The sequence below is a fragment of the Phaethon aethereus genome (genome assembly GCF_964289735.1).
Source record: "Phaethon aethereus genome assembly, chromosome: 3".
NCBI classification, from domain to species: domain Eukaryota; kingdom Metazoa; phylum Chordata; class Aves; order Phaethontiformes; family Phaethontidae; genus Phaethon; species Phaethon aethereus.
In genome coordinates this window covers 75,238,053-75,259,527 of record NC_138576.1, presented here as the reverse complement: position 1 = coordinate 75,259,527, position 21,475 = coordinate 75,238,053, and the positions used below count along the sequence as shown (strand labels likewise).

At 39.5% G+C, this 21,475-nt stretch overlaps 1 protein-coding gene across 1 annotated transcript in view; it reads left to right on the top strand.

The window, feature by feature from the left end:
* Positions 1 to 404: 404 nt before the first annotated feature.
* The window catches only part of ADGB (androglobin), a gene marked incomplete at both ends in the record, with an annotated part of 120,730 nt that continues 99,659 nt past the window's right edge, over positions 405 to 21,475 (top strand). The window contains 3 exons of the mRNA XM_081997158.1: positions 405 to 595; positions 18,865 to 19,015; positions 20,820 to 20,912. Of these exons, the coding sequence (XP_081853284.1) occupies positions 405 to 595; positions 18,865 to 19,015; positions 20,820 to 20,912 (435 nt within the window). The remainder of the gene's footprint in view (positions 596 to 18,864; positions 19,016 to 20,819; positions 20,913 to 21,475) is intronic.

The following is a 21,475-nucleotide window of genomic DNA, read 5'->3' as shown; positions in this document are numbered from 1 at the left end:
CTTGCTCAACAGAAGCTTAAGTCATGCGATTAGAATATTTATAGTTAAAACGCACTTTTAAAATGTCTTTAGCTTTTTTCAAACGATTGCCTTCGCAAAGATCCTCGAAGCTACTGCATAATCTCAGAAAGCAGTACTTCACCCCCTTCAACACCAAGCCGTTTTCCGCAGAGGCACGTTACACCGGATTTTTGGTTCCCTGAGCGCGAAGGCGGCGGCGAGGAGCGTGTTCGGGCTCCCCCCGCTCACCGGGGTGGCGGCGGGCGCGGGCGACACTCACCCCTCACTCGAGGCCCGCTGCCCTGCGGCGGCGGCCCCTCCTCCCGCTTCCTGCCCCCGGCGCGGCCGCTGGCACCTGCCGGGGCGTCTCCCGCCGGCCCTTTCTCCCGCGGAGGACGGGGACGATGCCGGCGGTGGGCTGGCCGCAGGCTTCCTGGGCCGCGGGGCGGCGCTGGGGCCGCTACCTCCGGCGCGGCGGGTCGCCGGGCAACGCGGCGGACGCGGCGGGACCCGCGGCCATGGCCTCCAAGGGGAGCAAGAAGAAGGAGCTCGGCAGTCGTAACAGCTCCGGGCTGCTGGGCGCCTCCGCCAAAGAGTAAGAGCCCCGGGAAGGAAGGAGGGTGCGGGAGAAGGGTTGCCGGCCGGCCACGGGGGGCGAAGCGGAGGCTCGGCCGCCGCCCTCTGGAAACTTCCCCGGAGCTTCCTGGCCGCGCGCCCGTCCGTCCTGGGGCCCGGGCGGCCGTTAGGTCCCGCGGGCGGCGGGGCTGGGCGGCCCCGCTGCCGCCCTCCGCCCGCCCGCCCGCGTCGCGGCCTTGCCGGCGCTGCCACGGGCTGGGCACAGGTGTGGAGGAGGCGCTTGCCCGCAGCCCTGCGCCTGCGAATAACTCAGGCTCAGAAAGCGTACTTGCTCAGGCGGGTACTTAATTAAAAGTGGCTTCCGTAGACAAGGTGGGGTTCGGTGGTTGTTGTTGTTTGTTTTATTTTCTGTGTTTAAACTGGAGGCCCAGCTCGGCGTAGAATTTGCGCTCTCTTGGGTTGTACCTGCTGTGGTACTTCTGACGCGCCTGTCCGGCAGCGCCGTCCCGCCGAAGCGACGCCGCGCGTACCTCGCGCCCTACCTGGTCGAGCAGACAGGGTGCCTCGCACCTCGAGGGTAGCGACAGGAACGAGGGGACCGTGGCAGCTGTGGTGCGCGGGAGGGCGGCTTTGCGGCGTGGCTGTTTCAGTAGGCGAGGGACAGCATGCTGGCCGCCGCTCGCGGGGCGAAGCATTCCACTTCCGGTCGGGAGCGGGCGTTACAGTGTTCAGCGAAATGGTTGGGTTTAGAAGAACCTCGAAGCTGTGAATCACGGCGATAATGTTGGGAATACGCACCCACCATTTTCATCAGGTAGAGGAACTAAGCTAGCTGAAGTTTTCGGGGCAAAATGGTTAACGACTCTTGTAGCACATCCGTTTCATTTATGGAAGGGAAGCACGATTCCCAATGCCTTGAATGTTTGCTTTATTTTGTAATGAATCTGAGGAAGTATAAAAAACCCCAGCGTTCTTCCCCTTAGTTTCTTAAATATTTATCTGCAAGTAGCATGTCTTGAGATGTTTTAAAATGATTCAGTACTTGCTAGGTATTTAGTGTGAATTTGTATATTTCTGTGAAAAAGTGTATTTATTCCTGCGAGGACAAATAAATAAATGGAAAACATTGACTTTCTTCCACTGTTGCTATTTTGACCTGCAAGTTCTATTTCTATGTTTTGAGCAGCTTTCTCATCCTAAAGTGTGTAAGCCTGCACGCATGGCACTGATAGGATTCAGATGGAAAAAGATGTCCGATATATGTGCTCATGCCCTTTTCTTCTTTTTCCTGCCATAAAAAAAGGTTTCACTTGTATCACTTAACTTCTCTCTTGAAATCAATCTTCAAATGCCCCTTTGTTCTTATTTCATATTCAGTCATCCAGCCTTTGCTACAAGGTAGTTTCTTATTTCACATTTTCAAACTTTTGTATTTCCCATTTTGGTAACTTTTGTGTTGTTGCAGGCATCCAGTATCTTTAATTCCTTCCTTCTCCTCACTGCATCCCTTTGCTTAGTAACCTTTTGTTTGTTTGTTTGTTTTGGCTACAGCCATGCAGCCCCTCATTTGCTGCTTCAAGCAGTTTATAAAAAATTTTCTGATGATAACTAAGCTGTCGGGGACACTTTTATTTTTTAGCACTGTTAAAGAAAAAGAACTATTTCTTTGCTTTCCAGGGTATGTGAAATGGAATGAGCTGTCATCCAAAAGATTTTGTCTAGTATTTCAGATGCCTAATGGGCATTTTTACAGTGGGCGAATTTTTCAGCTGTTCCATTAAATTAAGATACATCTTTTTTTGGAGAATCTAAAAATATGTACTTCTTATACAGTAAAATCATTAATTCTGTCCTATATCATACATAATAACTTGTAAAAGAATAATTCTTATGAAAGGAGTTATTTGTATCAGATTATCTAGAACAGTATCTGTCTCTTTCTTTAGTATATTGTTACTTTCAGCTTTATTAAATGAGACCACGATGGATAAATCAGATCAGAAAATTGTTTTCCCAGTGTGAAGTTGAGACTAGATAATTTTAATTACAAACTATTTGAATGGTATTAAGGTTTGCTGAAACACCTCTGAAATGCAATCTAGGAGATACACATGCATTATATTAGAAATCTCATGTTAGACCTAAAGGACAGGAGTCATGATTTATCTAATTGCAATGGAACTAAAGTCTAGCATATGCCAATGTTAATTCAGTGTTAGTTATGAATCAGAGGACAGGAGTATTTACTCGCTTCACTAAGGCTATTTTACATAAAGTGTAGTAGCTTGAAGATGTTGTAGTGGTGGCTTAGTGACTTATGTTACTAGACTAGAGAGGAAACTGTTACAATAACCTGATTGCAATGCAGAACCTTCGTAACACAGAATATATGACTTGTATTATTTTTTTTCATTCAGCCTATAACTTATGTTTAAATTGTAGCATTTCTTCTGGTTTTATCTGCTCTGCCATTGTTATTCTGAGTGACCTTGCAAACAGGAGTAAGTCTCAGCAGTGAGCATCTCAGTGTTTTAGTGTATGTGCCTCATACTTTTCCGTGTGATGTCTTACTCACCTGAACAATACTCAGGCACATGAAGAGATGAAGTGACTTTTAAAATAAACCAACAACTAAACTGATTTGGTGGAACAGCTTTTAGTATACAAAACTACCTCTATTTGTGTTTCTATCAATGAATATTTATATTAATGTATATTATCATAAATGCTGGTAGTGTAAAAAGGGAAAAGAGGAAATCTAAAGTTACAGCAACTCTGATACTAATTTCCTGACTAAGCTATCCCTGCTCACTTTTTATCATTCTGAAATATTACCAAGCCATTTTGGAGAGATAGATGAAAAAATTTTGGTTGAGGACAATGTATGTCATGCCAAGTTCAGCAGATGACGTGATAAACCTTCTTGTTTAAGCTGTCAGGAAAGATTTTACTTCAGCATCTGTTGTGCTGAGGATAATGAATTTAAATCGAGGAAAGCTAGTGACAGCTTATTCTGAGCTTTTGCATAAATAATTTTTTGTCTTGAAACAAATATTTACAGAAAAAGTAGCCCTGTTTTCTCATGAAACAGTAGAGAATGGTGCTACAAAATATTTGAAAATTTAAATTCAGTACTTGCTATACTTTCAACCATCTTGTTTTGCTCTGTAAGCTGTAAGTGCTTTCAGAGTTGATTAAAGGCTTTGTTCTACTACAGTGTTTAGTCTCAGTAAGATCTTCATCCTGATGAAAACCCACACACATCTTAGTATTCTCTAGTTAAAAATCTGGGTGAAAATCTGGTTTTGCTGAAATCGGTGAAAATTGTTGATAGTTGGGAACTGAACATACTGTGGCTAAAAGTTTACCCTTGAGAACATTTTTGACACCTTGAATAGCTTTTCTTCTTGCTTGCCCTTGTTTCCCAGACAGGTTGGAATTTATACCCCAAACCCAATGTCAAAAAGATATTTTAGCATTTTTAGTCCCTCTGAAAGGACTGAAACATTGAAACGTATTTCTTTTCTTTAGTCATACTATATGCCAGCGGTCTCCAAACTTTTTTGATAGTGCACCCTTATCAGTAAAAAAAAATTGATCACACATGCCCAATATACGTATATTTGCTTATTTATAAATTATTTACATGCACTACTGAAGCTCTAATATTTTCCTCCTTGTGCACACACCCAACTTTGGAGACTGCTGCTATAAGCCATAGAATTTCTATGGAGAGGACAAGCAACCAGGCAGTTTCAAGTTTGGAACTACAGTCTGCTAAAGTCTACAGGGAGCTTTTTATTTGGGTCAGGTTTATCATCAAAACTTAGAACTACAGGCTGTGACATGCAAAGTGGAGACTATGTTTCATTTTTCAATTTTCAACATTGCTTCTAGAGCGCTTTCCCCTTTGTCATAGGATTCGTGATGTTGGAGTGATAGGAATCCACTTGATAGCAGACAGATCAACATGTTTCTTTGGAAATGGAATGATGCTGTATAGTAAGGAAAATCTATATTACAGTAAAGATATTCTGTGTTTGCAGGTCCATGAGAAGAAGATGCACATCTCATTAATTTACTAGGAAGTACAGTTATAGCCCCAAATGCAGAGAATGTTCAATTTTGTGATTTAAGGCTAGATCTTTATCATTGTTTTCAAGAAAAATCAGCAGAGCACTGAGCTGATTCTGCAGGAATCTATGCTGGCGTAAAATGATTAAGACTGCTGCTCTTAAAATTTATAATTGTTGAGAAAAATGGCTGAACACGGTGATAAAACAACTGTACTGTGTTACCCTGTGACAGTCCTCATTTTGGTTGGCAATCCCTGTTGCAGAAATGGTTTGTTTCCTCAGATAATGATTTTCTCCTAATAGACAAATGTTAGTAATGATCATAAATGTTTTATCAAAGGCAGTTTACCAAGTCTCTTTTTAACAGGTTGTGGAGATTAGAACACGCAGTGTAAGATTGAAGCTGTGTTCGTTGGAGATATGACAATTATTTATTAGATATTTCCTTGACGTTTATTTAGAATCATAGACTATCTCAAGGTGGAATGGACCCATAAGGATCATCAAGTCCAACTCCCCATCTTGATCTAAATCTTTATCTAAAAATTGCCAATTCATTCTGTTACTCAGCTTGTTCAGTGTGTTTGTGAGACAGAGACAACTTCTACTGTACAAATTTTCTGTAAGTCTGTGAGAACTTAAGTCCCTGTATCACAAAGAGGAATGGATGTTTGCAGGCTGCCTGACAAAATGTTGTCCCGTCAGTTTAGTATTCTGTGGTAATTGCAAGGGAGGTTTTCCCTGAGGATCTCAGTTTTATTTTTGAACACAACTTGCAGTTGCAGGGGTAAAAATGTCAAAAATATTTTGTCTTTTGTCTAATATTGCCTTTCTGATAGTAATGCTCCTTGGTTTTATATGTCTTTAATGATTGAAATACTGAATAGAAATATCAGTAGTATAAGAAAGAAAACAGGCTAATAGTTTTTAGAAATAATTTGTAAAAAAAAGCCTGAGAGCTGTCAATGCTTTCCACAAAGAATTACAGTGTTATTTCAACTCTTGTGGATAACATTAACGCAGAAGCCCTCTGAGAGTAATGTGTACAAACATCTGGGCAATATATTTTGATCACCTTAAAATTACTTTGCTTGATTTCTAATGAGATCAGGCTTCTTTTTTCCCCATAAACGCTTACAGTAGTCAGCACAGCACATCTGCACTGCAGAAAATCAATGGGGATTATTGGTGGATATATTGCGATGCTGGAGTGGGACCTCAGAAGCATATGGAGAAGGCAGGAAAATTCCTTTGGACTCCCTAAGCCAGACTTTGCGTGGGTCTCTGCAGGATGCTCCCTTGGGTCTCTCTTCATTACTGGTTTCCAATTAGGTAGCAATTCCCTTCAGGAGCGAGGCAATTGCTAGAGATGACAGGCTGAAGAGCTCAAAAGAACTGCTGTCCTTACAGCTTTTCTTAATTGCACCATTAGAGGCTACTGAGAATCTGATCTTCCCTAGGTTTCAATGGCTATAATGAATAGGAATTGATGTCTTTGTCGGCACTGAAAGAGATTCTGGCTAGCAAGAATGGATAATGAATTAAAATGATTTTTAAATGATTTTGATGAAGCTATATGCCATCAAGCCCAATCTTCTGAATTAAACTTGAGTCATCAGCATCTATCTGAATTAGGGCTTGGGTTATTAGGGACAAAAGTGAAGAGTTAATGGTCAGTGCCAAGAGAGGCAAATGATTTAGGGATAATTGTGGCACAGGCAGAGGCCACCGATTTACAGGGAAAGGTCGGAGTGGTGCTGGAGTTCTTTCTAGGGCGAGCAGTAACTAAGAGCAGTATTTACAGCTGATGGATCCTTACAGATGGGTAGAGAAAGACTGAAGCCTGGACTGTCTGGAAGAAACTATTTAAGTTTGGCTGTGTGCCTGATTGATTGCAACGAGTAGCAGGTTGCTGCACTGCTGTTGTACTGTGGTTTGCTGCACCAAAGGCTAGGGTTACTTAATGTTTGTTGTTAAGATTAAAGGCTGGGACAGTACGAACAGAAAAAATAGCTGCATTGCTAATTCGTACTTGAATTTCCTATATGCCTAGGATAAGGATTCAGCCAAGGCTTGTGATTGAGGTTTTATCCACTGCCAGCACGTGTTTCTCAGGTAAGTATTTTTAAGGTTTAGGCTACAGCAGTGGTTTAGAGAATATAGACTGAACAGATTAATTTTTTGGTGTTTTGGGTGGGACTCACTATATTGACTGAAGTTTGGGAATGGCAAGAACTAATGTTTTGTGTATAATAGCATGGTGGTTGAACTTGAAGCTGCTTTTAGTGTTGTACTGGAGTACTTGTGCTGGTTAGTGTAAGTTTTAATGGGCGTTAAATCCCCATTACATGGGATCATGGAACAAGTCTGCAGAAAAGAAATCCATTGAAGATTATATAAATACGTGGGAACCACATCTAGTTCAGGAAGTGCTTGAGCTAAAAATGGTTAGAGACTATGACAGTATTAGAGAAATACACTGTATATGCCTTTATGTTCTTCCGTAGGCTTTCAATTGCAAGTATTGCTCGAGACAAGATGTTGGGCTATAGTTCACCCTTGCTATGACTCAGTACTCCTGTTCTTATGTTTGTGGTCCAAGAGGGTAGCCCAGGGGTATATCTTTGGTCTTGCAACATGTGTTGCAACATATATGTTCTTGAGAGAAGGGGTTGCTATATTATAATTATAAAAGCTAGTTAGATTCCTATGTAGATGCTTATGCATGTTTTTGACCTTGCATGAGCTTCAGTGAGAGATGAGCTGGCTTGGTGGTTCTGACTAAGTTCTGCTAGAGGCTTGAAACAGAGTTAAAATTTTGGACAAAAGACGTTGAGGATACTAGTCCTGATTTTTGTAATTTTTTGATTAGGCATATCCATTTTATGGTTAATTCTGCCCCGTATGTTAGAAACTGGGCTGTCTTTAAAAATACAGCTGGTTTCAAGGTTATGAGAAACACGGTGCTTGAGTTCAAAGCATGCTAGTGTCATGGTTTAACACCCCATAGGCAGCTCAGCCCCATACAGCTGCTCGCTTACTCCCCCCAGCAGGATGGGGGATAGAATCTGGGTAAAAATGCAGTAACTCCTGGGTTGGGATCAAGACAGTTTAATAGGTAAAGCAAAAGCCGTGCACACAAGCAGAGCAAAACAAGGAATTCATTCATCGCTTCCCATCGTCAGGCAGGTGTTCAGCCATCTCCAGGGAAGCAGGGCTCCATCACGCGTAATGGTTACTTGGAACACAAACGCCATCACTCCAAATGTCCTGCTCTTCCTTCTTCTTCCCCCAGCTTTTATTGCTGAGCATGATGTCATATGGTATGGAATATCCCTCTGGTCCCTTCTTGTGCACCCCCAGCCTACTCGCTGATGGGGCAGTGTGATAAGCAGGAAAAGCCTTGAGGCTGTGTAAGCACTGCTCAGCAATAACTGAACTATCCCTGTGTCATCAACACTGTTTTCATCAGAAATCCAAAACACAGCCCCATATCAGCCACTGTGAAGAAATATAACTTAATCCTAGTCGAAACCAGTACAGCTAGTGACTGGACTTCACAAGGGAAAGAAGATTTAGATGAAGAATTGTAAACCTTCACTGCATTCATAACCTTCTTTACAATTGTAACTGGTAACATGTTACAAGATATTATACCCATAGTACAAAGCTGGTTTTGGATCACTCAGAAAGCTCTTCTGTCTCAAATATCTCAATTCATATTCTTCTTAACCATATGCATCACCAAAGCCAGTTAAGGCTTCACAGGAGTCTGGGAGTGAGCTGTGGTGTATTCGAGCTACAGCAGTTGGTTTTTTTACAGTTTGCACCTACTGTCCCGCTAATCCTGAGGAACAGGCGCTTTGAGATCATGGTCTCATTTAACAGGCTGTTAATTGCAATCACTCTGAAAATGAACAGAATTATTTTGTTTTGAATGGCTGTCCAGAGCCTTTTGGAAGGGTTTATTGGTATTACCAATATGACAAGGCATTTCCTGTTCTCTCAAATAATTCAGAAGCAACATAAATCTGTAATGGCCCAGGATTCCAGGAGGTCCAGCTGCAGAATTGAAGGAAGAAGTGTCTATGTAGCTTAAAACTTAACCACCTGAAACACTGAGCAAATGGTACCATCATGCATATGCATACTTTCCCCAGATATAGTAATGCTAGTGGATAAATGTGTTATGATCTTAGGTTCAATTTGGGTGAAATTCTTTGGTTCATGATTGTTCTTCAGAAGATATTTATTGCATCAATGTGTATCTGCAAACTCTTTTACTGTACTATTGTACTAATACCTAAACTATAACCTAACAAAAACTAGAGACATTCCTGGAGAGTTTGCATTGTCTTTCCCAAGCATAAAATATCCTCTTTTCATTTATTGTCTTTTATTGTCTGCTTGTTTTGTATATAACTCATCTTTCCAAGGCCAGTATTTTTGTTAGTCTCAGAAATAAAGTTAAGCACACCTAGACTTTTTAGTGTTAGAATTTTCTGTCCAGAAAGATGAAGATCTTGCTTTCAGCACCTGTGCTGCATTCATTGAAATGTTTCAGTGTGTAAACGCAGTACAACCTTAATTTATATAGTCAATTTGTTAGTACCTTTTTTCTTCTATTTCTTCTGCCTTTAACTTTTTTTGTTTCATGCTTTGTGAAGAGACAATGTATTCTTTTCCAAGTAAATATGATAAACATATTAAAATAGCATATAAGCCAACCAGTAAGTTGAATTTTTGATTAACTAGATTACATTTTAATTAGGAAATTATGTATTCAAATTAGTTTTCCTAGTTAATTCTAATTAAAACAATGAACCCCTGAGAGCTCAGCCTACCCTGATCTGTAGATTTCAAACTTCATGGACTCATGGGCATGAAAACATTAAGTAATATACACGTGGCAATATCACACTAAATGCTGTGCTCCCTACTGATTGTAGTTTTAGTTTTTTCTTTCCCTGTAACTCAAAGCAATGTCAGGGGATCTTGCAGGCAAACACTCTCCATGAGCCGTTGGTTGGAGACTGTGCAATAGAAGTCTAGACCTCTATTGCAATGAACAGTGTAATAGAGAAAAGCAGCTTTCGGCAGAACTATATAGCAGAAAAAGCCCTGTCTAAAGAAAAATAATTGTTCTTTGAAACTGGAAGGCATTCTTAAAATATCATGTTAGAGACTCTGTTTGCCATGGATTATTCATCTACTTAAGCAGAATGGTCTTTAGCTTCTTCTGTGAGCTCTGTGTAACCACCACTGAAGAAGTGGGATTTCCTACCTTTCTTATCAGCACAGGCTAAGTGCTTTGTAAATGAGTTGACCTAAATCCACAGAAGTCATGAGGTGCTCAGCCATGCAGAGATTTTTAGTTCTTAGTTAATTACCCAGGTGCCATACAGAAGGCACAAAAGGATGTTACAGAAGCCAACAAGAAAGAAATGCCAAAGAAAGGAGCAAAACACAAGCCATGTTCTTAAAAGACACTGGAGTACTAAACTCTAGTATAGAAGGAAGTGCTGCAATCTTCCCAGCACTCTTACAGTTGAATTTAAGGCCAGCTCCATCTTTTTAGCAGGAAACACTGTGAGAAACAAACTCAGAAAAGTTGCTGGTTCCATAATTTCTAAGGTGCTGTACAATTATATGGGGAAATTTCAGATTGCATCTTTGAATCAGGTGCAGTAAAGAAGGATTTGGAAAGAGATCCTCAACCTCCTGCCTTGGAGGAAAACCAGAACAAATGGATGCTTTGTGACTGTGCTGTTAGCAGTTTCTCACACAAAGCTCGGTGGAGTGGAACTAAGATCCCCTGAGTGGCACATTCCTTTTTTTTTGTCCTGAGTTCAACAAAGGTATGTGCTGCTTGACATAGGCTGTTCCAGAAGCTATAGATCATTGTTCGCACCTGAGTCACATCTTATGTAAAATGTTCTGCGGGCTAATGATGTGCTGAGTGGTCAGGTGTTTCCTTTTATTGGTTTTCAATTTGCTGTGTTTTATATTAGATGCATTATTTTTCTTGTGTCATGTAAACAGATAAACAATACACTTTTATCTGTACTACTTAGTATTTTGTACATATACACTTTGTTATTTCTCCATGCTCTAAACTGTTGCATGTCACTGAATTTCCAGAGTTGCTAGGGCAACTGGAACCAAACATAGCATTTCATGCAAAGGACTTAAAATGGAATTGTGGCATTGTACTAATTTCATGTATTGGACATCCTGCTTTTAACATGTCCTAGTGTTTTATTTGCTTTCCTTGACTGTACTTGAACAGAGATATTAATTGATCCATCATAATGACAGATGGCTCCTGATCTTGATGTGTTATCATTAACTGAGAGCTATATAACCTGTAGTCATTTTCTGCTAGTTGGAAGGACAGTGCAGTGATCAACGATAAACTTGGTCTGCAAATTGGATGTAGATGTTGCTTGCAGTCAGACCTGTGACTTGTTGAAAGACTACGAGATGCAGCTGGGACCCCTTGGTGCCTATGTTAGTCTGTACTCTGTTCACTTGGCCTGTCACCTCCACCTTTTGAAACCAGGTAACCATAAAGGATTTGGGCCAGCTGACCACAGTACCACCTGGAGCACAACCCAGTCAGAGGTCACTTCTCTTGCCTGAGATTAGCACCTGAAAATCACCAGAAAAGGCACTCCTCTTTCCAGACCCTTGCTATGACTCTAGCTAGGTCTTGGTATATCATATTTCTACCTGTAAAACTGGGTATAAAGCCCTCCTCTGTAAATGATTTTTGTTTCTATAGATTAAAAGTGCTCATTTAATAGCTAAATATTAAAAGGTTTCTGCTTTGGCAGGTGTCTCTTGGGAATAATCTTCAGTGTTCTGCTCTTGGGAATGTAAATTAGAAAAAAAGTTTTTTTGAAGTATGTCTTTTAAAAGTCTAAGTGGCCTCCACTGTGGTAGAATATGAAAGGCTGGCAAATGAATGACTCCCTAGTCCATATGATACCTTCCATTGTCAAGACTGTTTTTCAAATATGTAAAATATATTTTTTTCCATTCTGTATTTAAAAGCTTTTTGAGAGCAGTCCTTTGCTTCTGTAGACTCAGGAGCAGAGTATTTTTACTATAGCTGGCTCTTGCCACTAAGAATGGCAAGGTGAGCTTTTCTAGCATAGCTCTCACGGGCTACAGAGTCTTGACTTGTGCTGCCATTGAAAGCAGCAGTGTCCATGCTATTCTTTCTGAAGTCGATGAGTTCACCCGATTTTGCTTCTGTCTTTGAGCCATTTATTAATGATAGTTTATGCAATAAAAACCATTCTTCTTCCTGGAATACAAACATAGAAGGTTGAAAGAGTACAGAATTCTAACATTGTACATGAGCTTGCTATGAGCATGAAGGTTGGATTTCACATTAATTCTCCCAAAAATACATGAAAAAATGTATTTTTGTTTTAGCTTTGCTAAGATTTAGTCATACAAGATAAAACAAATCTATTGTGATCTATATGAAATATTCAGTTGCCTCATCATTGTATTTGTCATCAGTTTTTTGAATGCATCTTCATCTTTATTCTCTAACACATGGCACCGGTCTATTACTCTATTCTGCTTTTTATATTAAATTTCTGACTTTTTTGTCAGTTCAAATTTTTATATAGCAAAAAGGTACAGTTGGTGTAAATGGATCAAAATAGAAAAAGTCTGAATTATGTTCATGAGAACTGGTCCAAAATTATTAAGCTAGATATTAAAATTTAGCTGGAATTTTAAAATTATAAAGACAACAATTCAGACAATATTTATAGGGCAACAAATGGAATCTGGCTGAAAATAAGGCGAACAAACTAAAAAAAAAGTTTTAAAAAACGCTATGCTTCTAGGCCAGTACTTTCCATCAATTTTTCTTTGAAATTAAGTCCAGGAAACACCACTGTGCACAATTTGGCCAAGGGATTTGTCATGTAGCTTCCCCCCCCCCCCCATTCTATAACCTGGAAAGCAAACCAAGAATGAACTTCTCAGAGAAATGACTGTATTGCCTTAGCTCCTTATTAGATTGTCTGATCATGACTCATTCTGTTCATTCCTCTTCTGAAGACTGGCACTAGGTATGAAGAAAAAGAGCAAATCATTTTGCAGCAGAGTTACTGATACGTGGTCAAATGTTCTCATATCCTTTCCAGATTCTTATGAACTTGAGTGTTGCTATGGTTTCTGCTGCAGGTTTCTAAGATATTCAGATGCTACCTTTGAAAAATGATTTTGATGATTACAGAACTTTCTGTAATAAGGTCTTCAAAGGGGTCTTTTGTCTTTGAGTTCTGAAAAGATTAGGGAAAAAGTTAAGCAGCTTACCCCGAGGACACGTTTGGAGGAGAAGCTGAGCCATCTGTTTGTTCTCTGCCCTCTTTTCCTAATACAGAAGCCTTTACTGGGGCCACAAATTGTTTCTTCTGACTGCTCAAACAATCCAAGGGCAGGAACATATTTTTCTTTATTGCTTCCTGGTAAGTGGAAAAAGCCAAAAATTCTCATCTCCCTTTGTCCCAACATTGGTATCCAATGGGAAATGTGAGATTCCCCACTCCCATCTCTTCCTTTGGGTTGCTCTCACTTCTGTACATATAGAGGAGTTCAGCGCATCCAGAGGAATTGAAAGAGGAAAGAAGGATAAAAGTTTTAGCTCTGAGCCTCATTTACTGACCTGCCAGATATTAGTTACCTAAATATCATGTCCTGTTACTGAGTCATTTCTGTTAATTATTTGCCATCCCAAGAACTGTAGTCAGTGTGACATCAGATATATGTTAATAGTGTATTTTCTGGGGTTTGAATGAAACTAAGCTGAACAGTGTAATGGTTGCAGACATTTCATAGAGAGAACAGGTAGTATTTAATGAAAGATAAAAGATTGGCAACACTATCCAGGGAAGCAAGGTGAAAATTATGAGCATCAAGTAGACTTTTGTCTTCTGTTGGGGTACTGTTATGAGCAAATTCACAGTTTATTTTCTAATCTTTCAAACATGCTATGGGGTAATGTTGGTGACCATTTAAAACACCTACAGGGAGCACTAAGATGGAATGAAGTGATGGCCTGTTGGCACTTACTTAGCAACAAATGCCCTGCTTGTGGAGGTAAACAAATTCTTAATAGAGTGAATCAAATGAAGACCAAATTCACAATCTTTGTGTCTACAGAAACTCTAGCATATAAATACCTAATCATTCCATACCACCTACATGTGTCATACTGCAAATAAAATGGCTGATTTGTTTAAACAGTTGTTTTTACAGATACCAAATTCTCCAAAATGTGCTTTAAGCAAACATGTATTTTACTCCACAGTTGGAAGTTAGCTAAGAACGGATGCATAGACAGTAACTGTAGCTCAGCTGCTAAGTAGCAATTCATTAAGTTAATCAAAACTCAGCTTTCAATTTTGCTTCTCAGTCCTCAGGCAGAGATCCCAGTACTATGTCCTAAGTCCATGACAACCCCTATGTTGATTTCTTAGAATGATAGTATAAAGCAGATCTTCTACTTTTAAACTTAAGTAGGTTTAATCGAAATAAACAAATGAAACCTTATGAAAATAGAAACTGAAAAGGATTTAGCTGCAAAAAATACCATCTTTGCAACCTCTGTCGTAAGGTCTGACAAGGATCTCAGAAAGACTAAAAAAGACTGGACGTATCCATATGCAAATAACTCACCAGAAACCCTGAAGAAGTCATCAATATGGTGGAATCCCTGGGGATTTTTCTGAACTTCCAAAGTACAGACATGGAGACAGAAAAAGCTGAAGCACTTTTATGTGTCAAGGCTCCAACCAGATTTCTGCATAAAGCCCCAGTGTCATTGTGAAGGCAGTGCTGGCATTATTATTGAACTATTAAACAATTCTATCTGTCTCAAATACTCCCAGTCAAAATTACTGTGAGAAGATGTCCCATTCCCGTCCTCAGATCTGCTCATCTAAGCAAAAGTGAAAAACTAATTCTTTTTCCTTACTTTTTTGCGGTTTTGTTTCATTGTTAAGGAAAGTGACTGCATCAAAATGCTAAGCGAGGTCTAACTTCTGCAAGGGGGGTTTAGGATACAGGGTATTAAATCTTTATCTGGAGGAAAGAATGAAATAGAGCGGTGTCTTCCCAAGTTCTAAAAAACCTGCATAGTGCACCAGTTGTTTTCATGTGTCACAAAATTATTACTGTCTGGTGATCTGGAATGGTATGAGTACTGAGAAAGGAAGGTGGAATAGCCATGCTGTTCTGAAACTGAATATCAATACTGCTGTAATTCTCTTGAGAAGACTCCCTTCAATGTTGCTGGATTCCCTCTGTGAGGAATAGTCATAGATAGTTTACAGGTAGATTTATCTACATAAAGAAGAAAATATGTGCTCCCTAGACTTCATTGACCATGTTGACAAGATCTTCCTTTGCTTACAGAGTGGATGAGTAGCTCGTGTATATGTCTACAGACTAAATGACTATGTTTAAATTGAGAGAGCACACTTCCAAGGACCTTGTGGGCCTGTTTTCTGTCTCTCTATTAAATCTAAAGATTCTCAAAAACTTAAGTTGTAATCTGTTGGCAATTTTTTTGCCCATTGTGTTTGTCTATCCGGCTCTTCCCTGTTTCCCCTGTTGGCACTAAATCAATTACACCAGTATTCTTGGAGAAGCTGCTTAGAGGGTCAGAGGTGAATTAGTGACAACTTCATAGTGTTTCACTCATTTGGCAATTTATTCTTCCTTTTTCTCCTTTATGGTTTAGCACAGGATTAAAAAGAAGTCTGCCAGTGAAATTGGTGTTTAAAATACTGTTGCACAATGAAGCCATCCAGCTTCAGCATAAAATACCAGTAATGCTTTGCATTGTCCTTTTGTCTGTTAGTTTGCCTCAAAGAATTCTCAATGAATTTTATTATTCAATGCTTGTAATAAAGGAACATCTTCATAGCCTTACAGTATTTTAATAAATTCGGCTGTCTTTTTTCACTTATTCATTTATATTTGGAGACCAATTAAATTGCAGTTCTCTATGCATTTTTCCAAAATCTTATTGAATCACTGTTTTTGACAAGCAGGAGCGTTGGGCTTCCCCGACTTAGTTTAGGCATCTAGACATAGATAGCACTGCTTCTGTGTCTTCCACATTGTTAGTGTTGAGAGTATTATGTCAAAGTGTATTGTAAAGTCATTTTCTGTCTTAGGGTGATAGTAAGCTAGGCAAGTCTTTCCATATCTCATTGTTTTTTTAAAAATATGCTTTTTTATTATTCCATTATTGTCCCAAAGCAATCAGAAATCTTACTGCAATTATTGCAATTATTATTTATTTGTCTTTGTAAATGGCTTCAGAACATCTTTATCATTATCATTAATATCATTATTGAGTGAAACTTCCATGCTTCTCTATAAATATTTAAAAGAGCAAATGCAGTCTTAGCAGGAGAAAAGAAGATAAAAAAGATTAGAAGTAGTCCTTGAATATTTAAAATTTCTACATACATCATTCATGTTTAATCTGAAATAAGAAAAAAAGTAGAAAAAGTAAGAGTTTTAACTTGCCATTTTTTGCTTATAAGCATATGTAAGAAGCTGCCAGGAGTTGTGATATTTTGTCCCTTTCTACATTTATTTAAATACAAGTGTTGAAGCTGTTGGTACAGCTAGTATTGTGTTTTTAGTTGTTCTTCATGCATGCCGTTAATGCTGATACAGCAGATTCTTTCAAACAACTGGAACTGATATAGGTATTCCTAGTCATCTGAAGAAAGTGATTAAACACTTCAGGGTTTTCAATTGCTTGTTATGTATCATTGAATATAGAATGAAGCATCATTTGAGTCTTCAAGAAAATGCTGTAGAAAAAATGATACCATTAATGAAAGATCAAATGTAATAGAGAGAGGATTGAGGATATTTACAGATGAGTGAGATGACAAAAAGCAAGGTATCACTCTAGAGAATATATCTTCCTTCTAGTTAGAGTGGTAGAAGCTATATTTTTTATTTGCACAGCAGAAGGCACAGATGGTATTGAATTTTCACAGCTGTTTTCCAGTAAGAGTTACTGGTAGTGTGGATGAATGTAGTTAGTGTCTAGATAGTGAGAAATCTTTAGTTTTCCCTATGTCTTTGATCTTTTTATTGCTAACAATGAAGCAGTATGGAATCACGGAAAAACGTTGATTGAGAGGTGCCTCTGGAAGCCATCTAGTCCAACCCCTTGCTCAAATCAGGGCCAGCTTAGATCAGGTTGCTTAGATCCTTGTCCATTTGAGTTTGAAGTATCTCCAAGTACTGTAGTTCCCCAGATCCTCCTTCTTACCATTTTTAAAGATGGGTGTGATGTTTGCCTTTTTCCAGTCATCAGAAACTTTGCCTGATTGCCATGGTCTTTTGAATATGATTGACAGAAGCCTTGGAGTGACTCCAGTCTGCTCCCTCAGTACCTTTGCTCACATCTGAACTAGTTGCATGGACCTGTGTGTGTCCACTTGGCTTAAGTGCCTCCTAGCTGCCACCTTCTACCGTGGATAATGCTTCACTCCAACAGACTCCCTTAGGAGACTCATGGACTGAGAGGCCTGAGAGCCAAATATGCCAACAAAGTCCAAGACACAAAAAGGCATTGAGTGTCTTGGCCTTTCCTGTGTCCTTTGTCATGAGGTTCCCTGCCCCATTAAGCAGCAGACATGCACTTCCCTTATACTTCGTCTTCCTTTTGCTGCTAGTGTACTTATAGAAGCTTTTTTCCTTGCCCTTAATGTCCTTCGATTATTTTGACGCCAGCTGAGCTTTTGCTTTTTGTAATTTCATTGCTCTACAATTGAGCAATGTCTCTTCTCCCAAGTGACTTGCCCCTGCTTCCACCTTCTGGGAGATGGGACTTAATAGTATTTTCAGGTGTCACTTGGTACATGCCCTTTTCCCCTAGTCAGACTACTAATTTATGTAGTCTGTGTTTGTCTTTAGAATGTAGTCATAATTAATGTTGCACCTGTATAGGAACACTGAATGAATATTTTGTACATCAACTGAAAAACAGCATGTGTGAATTATGGCACTGTGACCATTTTATCTGAAATGTCAGGTGCTTTGTGCAATCTGAGTTACTCTGTAAATCAAAAGTGGGGTTCATATTTTTTTTGGTGGAGTCACCAAAATCTCAAGAGGAAGCTATAATTCTGAAACTTAAAATGTGATTATGGCTTTATATAGTATCAGTGATGATTTGTATATCAGGATAAATATCCACATGATAAGATATGCAGTGTGTGGCCAGAAGTTAAAAAAATACAAAAAAAATTGAAGTTTTCCCTTTCAAATCTCCTGAAGATGTCAGTTTCTAAAGAACTTAAGCTTTTGTTTTTAAAATAAGTACTTCTTGGCACCAGTTTGTAAAAGTAGCCCTCCAGCTGTAGCCCAAAACACTGTTCTCTTCTTGATCTCCTGGACATATTTGTAGGAATTTTGCCATGTCTGACTAGGGGCGGGGGGTTAAAAAAAAAAGGTGTGGTATAAGGAAGGGAAAGAAAATTACTATATCTTTAGCTTTTTATACCTGATGTATATAATGAAATAGAAGTATCATGTAAGTATATTGTTAAGGCTGCAGTACTAAAATGTCTCTCTCTTAATATTGTATTTCTGCTGTAGGACACTGCTAAGTATCAAAGAGGAAATTCTGACCTTAGTCCTTTTTTCCAACTAGTTGAAGCCCATATGTTTTTTCTGCAATAGGATTTATTTAAACTCTTTTGCTCAGTTTTTGGTGCCAAGTTGCTTCTCAGGTCTGTCAAGATGTCTCAGGTCTTCTCAAGCCTTCAAGATGGGTGAGTGAGTTGAACTGGGTTGTCAATGCTAGGACTGGCACAGGAGAGGGAGGAGAACCACATGCCTTGAAGCAAGGGAAGAGGAATAGGGAGGAAACTGTGCCCTCGGATTCTGCTTCTGTGCTTCAGCTGTCCCATTAACTTCAGCAGGATTCCTCATATAAATGCATTTAAATATTTTGTTGGCTTACACCTAGTAATGCCATTCAGCAGTTCTATAGGCTTGCTTATCTTAGTGAAAAAAAGTTGTTGTAGTTACTACCACTAAAATTTTTGTTACAGTACATTTAAAAAAGGATATTATATGAGATAAAAGTCTTCCTACTCCCTTGTCTAATATACTATTAATTTTTATTAATGCCTCTGTTTCCCAGGGCAACTCTGTCATCCCATGTAGGTGCTTCCAATGAGAAGTGGAGATTTCCTATTTGGCCAGAATGGAATGAAGCAGATATCAATGCAGAAAAATGGGATACTGGAAGAGTTGGAAAAGAGAAAGAAAAAACTGGGAAAAGTCCCATTTCAGTAAGTTGTGTGACACGTATATATTATTTCCACTTCATTTTTTGTACATGTATTTAATGGGGTATTTGTCACGACATCGAAGTAATTTGTTACTGATAAATATATTAATTTTCAATAATTTCTTTTCAATAAGTTTTAAATTTTTTTGGCCCCTCACTACAAGAAGGATGTTGAGGTGCTGAAGCATGTCCAGAGAAGGGCAACGAAGCTGGTGAGGGGTCTGGAGCACAAGTCTTACGAGGAGCAGCTGAGGGAACTGGGCTTGTTCAGTCTGGAGAAGAGGAGGCTGAAGGGAGACCTTATTGCTCTCTACAGCTACCTGAAAGGGGGTTGTGGTGAGGTGGGTGCTGGTCTCTTCTCCCAAGTAACTAGTGATAGAATGAGAGGAAATAGCCTCAAGTTGCGCCAGGGGAGGTTTAGATTGGATATTAGGAAAAATTTCTTCACTGAGAGAGTGGTCAAGCATTGGAACAGGCTGCCCAGGGAGGTGGTGGAGTCACCATCACTGGAGGCATTCAAAAAAACGTGTGGATGTGGCACTTCAGGACATGGTTTAGTGGGCATGGTGGTGTTGGGTTGATGGTTGGACTTGATGATCTTGAAGGTCTTTTCCAACCTTAATGATTCTGTGCTTCTGTGACTTCCCTGTCACACCACATAGGCAGGGCTGGATGTCTCTGAAATCAGAAAATAAACTCTATTAATACAGTTCTGTACAATCCAGCCTACAAGGCTTTCTTTAAGCTTTCAGAAGAGAAAGTATTCCTAAAAGATTTGTTTTTCCCCCAAAACTTATTGTGCTTCCTTCATGTACTTTAAATAGTTTATTGCAGATTGGTATGTTGAAAGTACTTACACTGTGGCACAAGCAAGAAAAAAATGTAGGGAAAATACCTGGGTTGGTTTGGGTTTCTTTTTTATGCTTTTGTAATATATTTTCTTTTGCCTTCCTTTAATCAGTAAGTACTCAAAGCATTGTAGTTTTTCTTTCCGGGAAACTCTTTATTTTGGTTAGTATGTAGAAGATAAATAGTGCACATTTTGGCCTGTGAAACACACCAAAATCTATAATATGCCTAAAAGCTTTTTAAAATTCCAGGCACAAATAGAAGGCGCTAACCATGTAACCAATTAGTTTCTCGGTCAGCATGAGCAGTATCAGAGGCATCTCCTCATCCTACATTGTGCTATTAAGTAAACAGATATTATATATCCTGACACCTGCTGTTCACATGGAGAATAAGGACCACTTCGGAGATGAAAGGTTGAAAATTATATGAGACTCTCTCTCTGAGAATCTCTAATTCATGATGCTGTATAATTATAGTGTGCTCTGTTTGTTATAGCAATTTTAAATGCATGGAACCTGCTTTGTTTGTGTCTAAATACCACTTTAGGTGTTTACTTTCAGTCTTCAATTTAAAAAGCTTTAGAAATAAGTGAGTTAGAAAAAGCACTTAGAAACAACCTGGTAGAAGAATGCCTGAATTAAAAGCTCGAAACAGTTTTTGGGAGGTTTTTCTGAATGGTGGAAAGGAAGGGGGACATTTCACATAGACCTATTTAAACAGTAGGGACCACATAAACTTCGCTGAACAATGTAAGTGGCATTTGTGCTGAATCTTTAGTTTGGGCTTTGCACTCTTTTAGTTCAGAGTTATAGATGCTATTAGTTCCTTTTTGTGCTATTTTTCCCCTTGAGTGAACTATCGTGTGAACAATAAATTATTTTAAATCTTGTGGAAGATACAATACTGTAATTAATAAAAAATGTTCCATTTTTGTTCCTGCGTGCTTTGTGTAGAATCTCTTTGAGGATCCTGAAGGGAAAATAGAATTGCCAGCATCCTTACAAGTGCATTCATGGAAACGTCCACATGAGTTTTTAACAAATAAGGTAAGAAACAAGCAAGATCGTAACGAAAAAATGCTACTCGCCTAGCGATGTCACCAGTAGAGGAAAATTAGTAGAGGAAATCAGTTCAACAGATAAAACGCACTTGACCGTGCATACTCATCCTGTCTAGGAGACCATTGTACACCGGGCAGTCAGTGGTACATACAACAGCTAACCTGTGCTGCACACACAGCTTGTCCTTGAGGCCCGTGCGGTGTGGGGCGGGATCCCGGGCCACCGCGTAAACTCATTGTGACGGAGGAGCCTGCCGGCAGCTCCCCCTTGTTACCGGCAGTTACGCCAACTGCATCTCCTTGCCTTTATGAAAGTGTGGCAGGAAGTTCTTGTGTGAACGTCCTTTCTGTTTTACAGTAGAAATGGTGAAAAGAGTTGTTTTCTTGTAATGAAGTCCTGTAACAGCTCAAATCCTATCATGACTCAATAATAGCGAAATGGGGTAACCCTTTCTACGGATGGGGTCCACACAGAATGCTGCGCATGGATCAGAAGCCTGATTGATACTGCACAGTTTGGGGTTCCCAGTGTCTAAAAGGAGATAAGGT